The sequence below is a fragment of the Octopus bimaculoides genome, chromosome 20 (genome assembly GCF_001194135.2).
Source record: "Octopus bimaculoides isolate UCB-OBI-ISO-001 chromosome 20, ASM119413v2, whole genome shotgun sequence".
NCBI classification, from domain to species: Eukaryota; Metazoa; Mollusca; class Cephalopoda; order Octopoda; family Octopodidae; genus Octopus; species Octopus bimaculoides.
The window spans coordinates 28,406,264-28,413,247 of NC_069000.1; the positions used below are offsets into that span (position 1 = coordinate 28,406,264).

The 6,984-nt window shown below is 39.4% G+C and overlaps 1 protein-coding gene across 1 annotated transcript in view; it reads left to right on the forward strand.

Annotated features, from left to right (window-relative positions):
* LOC106883353 (ralA-binding protein 1-A) overlaps positions 1-6,380 on the forward strand; it is a 109,936-nt gene extending 103,556 nt beyond the window's left edge. The window contains exon 16 of the mRNA XM_052974959.1: positions 5,606-6,380. Coding sequence (XP_052830919.1) covers positions 5,606-5,830 — 225 coding nt within the window. The 3' untranslated portion in view covers positions 5,831-6,380. The remainder of the gene's footprint in view (positions 1-5,605) is intronic.
* Positions 6,381-6,984: the final 604 nt, after the last annotated feature.

Consider the following 6,984-nt stretch of genomic DNA (forward strand, 5'->3'; position numbering starts at 1 on the left):
ATAAAGCTTTGTGCGCCTCCTTCTTCCTCACTATCATAACCCTCCTCGTTCCACCACCATGTATCTCTTCAATCTCTCCTACCTTTCATCCTTCCACACACTCCGTCACTTGCCTTTAGTACCCCTTCTTTAATAGACTTCCACAAATCTGGTGCATCAATGCTTACCAATTTCCCAACTCTCTCTTCAAACCTTGCTCTTGTGTTTTCTTCCTTCAGTCTCCACACCTTTCTCCTCTCAACTGTTCCCTTTCTCACACACTTTTTAACTTTCTTCTTATCCAAGTCAGCAACACCAACCTGTGCTGCAACTCTCCTGGTATTGTCTTTGCATCTCTCAGATACTTTCTGTTTTTCCTGCCAACTAACATGAAGTCAATCTCTGTCTCATTCCCTCCCACACTGAAAGTCACCTTCCTTTTCTCTGTCTTCCTAAACCATGTGTTTGCCACACACAACTCTTTCTCATCACAAAACTCCAACAGCATCCTTCTTTCCAAATTTCTCTCCCCAATTCCTTTTCCTCCATGCACACCCTCAAAGCCTGGGATCCATTTCCCAACATGTCCATTAAAATCACCCATGCCCAAAACCAATTCATCCACCTTATGACCTTATGTCATTTCACCAAAGAACTGCTCTTTCTCAGCGATCCCTCTTCCACTTTGCGAACCATACCCACAAACCACCCTCACCACTTCTTCCTCAAATGCTAACACTAACGTTACCACTCTGTCACTCTTTCTCCTGACCTCCACCACCTTCTCACAGATTTCTTCCTTCATCAAAACTCCCACTCCTCCAGTTCACTTGCTCTTTCCCGACCACCACAACTTGTACCTTCTTCCCTTGACCCCCTCAAATCTTGCATTCTGGCCCCTCCACCTAGCCTCCTGCACACAGCACACATCCTCCCTCTTCCTCAGTTCCTCACATATCTCAGTTCCCCTTCCACGTAGACTGCTCACATTCCAACTTCCCAACCTCATCCGAAGCTTCTCCTCAGGCCTTTATCATCATTATTAAGTTACCACAGTATGAGAGTATTAAACTGGAATGATTTCTACTTGAGAGAGCAAGTTACATCCCAGCATCCTCAGCTCTCAAGGGCACTTCTTTTGATGCTTGCTGTTCCAAGCAATGTGGCTTTCTACAGCAGCTTCATGCTACTTTTGAGTTGTAACTAACTGGGATTTGAAATTGGTAATTACCATTCTGAATGAGCCAACTATGATTGGAATTACACATGCAGCCTTTAAGTTCCATATCTTTTCCAGTTCTTTTCTCAGCCCGCTGAAGTTGGTCACTTTCTCTTCATACTCTTTTACTCGTTTCAGTCATTTGAATGTGGCCATGCTGGAGCACTGCCTTTAGTCAAGCAAATTGACCCCAGGACTTATTCTTTGTAAGCCTAGTACTTATTCTATCGGTCTCTTATGCCAAACCACTAAGTTATGGGGACATAAACACACCAGTATCGGTTGTCCAGCAATGTTGGGGGATAAACACAGACACACAAACATATACACACACACAAACATATACACACACACATATATACATATATACAACGGGCTTCTTTCAGTTTCCGTCTACCAAATCCACTCACAAGGCTTTGGTCGGCCTGAGGTTATAGTAGAAGACATTTGCCCAAGGTGCCATACAGTGGGACTGAACCTGGAACCATGTGGTTCGTAAGCAAGCTACTTACCACAAACCACTCCTACGCCTTGATTTTTATATTCTTGCTCCTGGCGATTGGTTTGTTAATAATGTCACATTTTCTATCTTTCTTGTACAGGACCAAATTATCTGGCCTTGTGTTCTGTCACATTGTCTGTTTGTATGCTAAAGTCTCAGATAAATGTAACATTGATGTTCTCCATGACATTTTGTGGTTTGTGGTTATACCAGTTGACCTCATCAATAAAACCATTTTTCTGACACACTTGTAGATGGATGATCCTGGCTGTATTATCATGCTTCAGCTTATATTCAGTTTGTGTTACTTCAAATTATTACTAGCAGCATCTGTGAATATTTCACGGAATTAATGGTAAACCTATTGGGTTATTTCTGAAAACTTTATCCAAAAAACCTGAAAGTGTAGCCTATGTTGTGTCTGTACCCATCTGTTACTCATTGAAAAGTGAAAGAAATTGGAATCTAATGATTACTTAATGTACTTTATATAAACACTTTATGCACAGTTTTATAGACTTAATACACAACATTCATAAAATAAATATTCACTCTTATTTTTCCATTTTTTCCATAAACAAAACAAAAACTATCCTGTACATATGATAGAATCTTGAGTGAAATTTGAAATTGCATATATCTGCCATGTAAATAAGCGTGAATATTTCACAGAATTGCACTTATACGCATGCGTTAAGTGGTAGGTGATACAAAAAACTTAGTTCAATTAAAAAAAATACACTTTTCACTATTGAAGCACCATCACCACCACCATCATCTCTCTTCCCCCTCTCTCTCCGTACCCTCTCTTTCTCTCCCTCCTCCCTCTCGTTCTCTCCCTCCCTCCCCTCTCTTTCTCCCCTCCCCTCTCTTTCTCCCCTCCCCCCTCTTTCTCCCCACTCACCTCTTTGTGCCTTTCTTTAACCTCACCATCAGAACATCACCCTCTGCTAAAATTATTACGTTTTCCCCTACCTCACGTCATGGACACTTTTCTCTCTCCATCTTTTTCTTTCTCCTTCTTTTTGTCTCACTCTTCGCCTTATCTTTTTTCTCCTCTTTTTCCCTTCAACTTTTCACGTGAAAGCCTTACAATTACATTCCCCTTACCTCATGTCATGGATGCTTCTCCCTCCCTCTTTTTATCTAATCACATGAAAGTGTTACTGATGGGCTAAGTAAAACAGTGACAAGCAGAATTATTATAAGATTATTATTGTTAATATTATTGGGCAAATCACATGGTTTGGGTGGTCTGCCCTACGAGCTTTACGCTTACTTGCCAGACTTGTTTGGCAACCTCTTAGCAAACATTTACTGCAACTGGCAACAGAATGGGAAAATTCCCAGTTTTGTAAGCCAAGAAGCAGTGGTATTGCTGAGAAAAAACCCGAATAAGGGGGATTGTATTGACAACTTTAGGCCCATAATTCAGCTGAATGCAGAGTTCAAAATTTTGGCCAAGGTGTTAGCTACAAGGTTGGTGCGTGTTGTCAGGGATCTGGTAGGGGAAACACAGACATGTGCCATCCCCAAAAGATCCATCCATGACAACTTCCATCGCATGTGATAGATCATTGAGAAAGTGACTAAAGAACCTGGCACAGATGGAGCCCTGATCAATTTAGATCAGTCTGAAGTTTTCAATAGCAGTGGTACTCAATTCAGCTGGTTTTGGGCCTGTATTCAAGAGCTGGATCACTGCAATGCACAGCAACATCTGTTCAGTGGTCAGAGTGAACAGTCACCTCTCAGAGCCATTCAACATCATGCGCTTGGTCCAGCAGGGTTGTCCTCTCTCATCTATCTTGTATGTACTGACTCTCAAGCCACTACTACACAAAATGGAGGCATTGAGAGGCTAACCTGTATATTGTGCCCATCATCTACTATCACTTGACCATCATGCCTTGTCCTAGCCACCGTCTGATTATGCTGGAGCATATACTCTTCCACTTCTTGTAGAAGGGACATGTCCCGGTGGTCAGGCAGTCTATCTGCTGTCAGCACCTGCTACATGGTGGTCTGGGCATACCTTGGTTGATGATGTGCAGATATGCACTGAGGCTACAATATCTCCAGTGCTTCCTTGACAGTGAACAGATGTGGTCGCTGTTCACCAGACATATTTCCACAGCTAGTTTCTTTAATGGAGCTGCAGTCCTAGGTAAAACAGAGACCAAAAGGGAGTATTTGCAAAGAGGAAGTCTTCAAGTGCTCACAGCGCTCAGCCAATTGGACATTGTGATAGGTGGAATGTCCGCTTTAGCTTTTTATAGAGGAAAAGTGCGACAATGTTCTTGGGGAGACCTTGGGTGTGAAAGAAAATCAGCTAGTCACTCTTTTCCAGGGAACTTTTGGGCCGGGACCAATGGATAATTTCCAAAAATCTCTGGCCTGGCAGTGCTACTGGAGTGTTACCTGTTCGAGATAAACTTTACAGGTATGGAAGTGCTGTCAGCTGAGCATTTCTGAGATGCGTGCAGGATGATGCACTTGTCCAGTGCCCAAGCATTGCTGACCTGTGGGTTTATGTCGAACACTTGCTGTCATATGTGAGGTTGTATGGTGGACAAGATTGAAGGGACTGAAGCTGAAGGAAAATAAGGGTAGAGAAGGAAGTGTTGTCTTCTAGCCAGTTTGGCCGAAAGGTTGATGAAAGTGGTGAGAATGGTGCTAGTGAACGGGCCTGCCCTGAGCATATGCCTGTAGTTGGAAAAAGGAAAGGAAAAAAGGCACCTGCCTCAAAAGTCAGGGTACCCATGGTTTTTTTTATGGGGTTTTGCCATGAGTAGCCCTCAAATGTCTCCTCCCTATTGAGGATTGCACATTGCTGATTTCTTCCTTTTTTTTTTTGTAAATTTTGTTAGTCTTGTTTACATGCAAAACCCTCACAACAACACACATACACACACACATTGTTTTGTCCTGTACTGTCCATAATGTTTTTCTTAACTAAAACACTTGTGCTTAATAAAGAAATCATTATTAAGGCAGTGAGCTGGCAGAATTATTAGCATGCTGGGCAAAATGTTTGGTGGTATTACATCTATCTTCAAATTTCCCCAAGGTCAATTTGCCTTTCACCCTTTCAGGGTCAATAAAATAAGTACCTGTTAAACACTGGGGTCAATATAATCAACTTACCTCCTTCCCTGAAATTCCTGGCCTTGTGCCAAAATTTTTATCTTTTAATTATCATTGTCGTTGTTGTTGTTGTTATTATTATTATTATTATTCAAATTCTGCCAAGGTCAACTTTGCCTTTCATCCTTTTGCAGTCAGTAAAATAAGTACCAGCCAAGCACTGGGGTTGATATAATCGACTTACTCACTCCTTTGAAATTGCTGGACTTGTACTAAAATTTGAAACCATCATCATCATCATCGCTAATATTCAAATTCTGCCAAGGTCAATTTTGCTTTTAATCTTTTCAGGGTTGATAAATTAAATACCAGTTAAACCCTAAGGTTGATGTAATTGGTTTACCTTCTCCTCCAGAATTGCTGGCCTTGTAACAAAATTTGAAATTGATATATTCTTACTAATTCAGTCAAGTCCATAACAAATTATAACTTAAAGGGGCCAAGCTGGCAGAATTGTTAGCACACCAGGTAAAATGCCTAGCAGCATTTCATCCATCTTTACATTCTGTGTTCAAATTGTGCTGAGGTCGACTTTGTTTTTCATCTTTTCGGGGTCAGTTAATTAAATACCAGGGAAACACTGGGGCTGATGTAATCAACTAGTCCCCTCCCCCAAAATTTCAGGCTTTGTGTCTTTAGTAGAAAGGATTATTATTATTATTATTATTATCATTATTATTATTATAATTATTATTAATTTAGTTGTTGTTGGTTAATATTATTATAATTATTATTGTTGTTATTATTTCATTATCCAGAAAAAGAATACTGAATTGTGTCAGAAGATTCATGAAGAGCGAATGATCTGTCTCGATGTGAAAGTTCAAATTCGACTGCTGCAACAGAAGCAACAAGAACCCTCCAACTCTGTTTCTTTAGGAGTGGGAAACAGTGGTTTAACTGGCTCTGTTGGAGCTAATACAGAAAATAGTGGATCACTTGGTCTTGGGAGGTCATTTGATAAAGAAGCCACAAGTTTGTGAGATAAAACAATAACAATAAAGTAAAGGATGATGACAACAACTACAAAATGGCTTAAAATAAATGGTTGGCAGGGGGTAAGAATGTTAAAATAGAATAAAAACAAAGAAACAAACTAGTAACATAAAAACAATTACAATTTGCAAAGCAAAGTGCCTGCTCATGAGAGGGACAGAAATGCAGCTTGGGTTGTTCGATGGTTGATGGTTCAAGGCTTAATCTGTGGCAAAACAAAAATGGATATTTTTTATTGGAGCTCTTATTTAAAAAAAAAATGTGCTGTTTTTGGACATTCTTGGTCTCCTGCTTCAGATGATTTGTTTAGCATTTGTCTATTTCTTGTCTGTTTCACTCCTTGGCCTTTCCTACACAAAGAGGGAATGCAATGAAGGGTGTGATTTAAAATGTTAAAACTGAACAGAAGATGGAAGGACCAAGTAACACATATGCAAATACATACACATATTACATATAATTATACATAGAAAACATCTACTTATAAATGCATGACATATGACAATAATTGTAATTTAATATATTTTGTAAAATGAACACCACTGATTTTTGATTTATTTGTAAATGTAATATGTACAATATATATATATATATATGAGAGGTATTGGTATCTAGAAGACCCAAAGAATGTCAGGTAATGCTAAGTAAGTGCTATGGACAGACTGTAGTTTAACTCTTGGTTCGATAATGATATGAGTGAGGAGTCTAATATGAGACTTGTATTAGCATGCATGTATATATTATACAGAATGAGATGACAAAGCCAAGACTGTAAGGAATTTTCAGGATATTTATAAGGTAATAGTTGTACAGCTGTTTCTGGGATATTATGGATATCCCTTCATCATTTCTCCCTTTTTTCCTTTTTCTTATTTCTCCCTTTCTTCCTCTCAGTTTCTCCTCCTCTTTTTAATTTGTCCTATCTCCTCTTTATCATCATACACATCTCTCCTTCCCATTTTCCACAAATACTACCAATACATTCTCAAATTTTTATTCACACCACAGCTGTAATAACATTTCCTTAAAAATATCAAGAAAACTCCTCACAGCCATGGCTTTCTTATTTCATTCTATATGATGTATATATATATATATGTGTCATCATCATCGTTTAACGTCCGCTTTCCATGCTAGCATG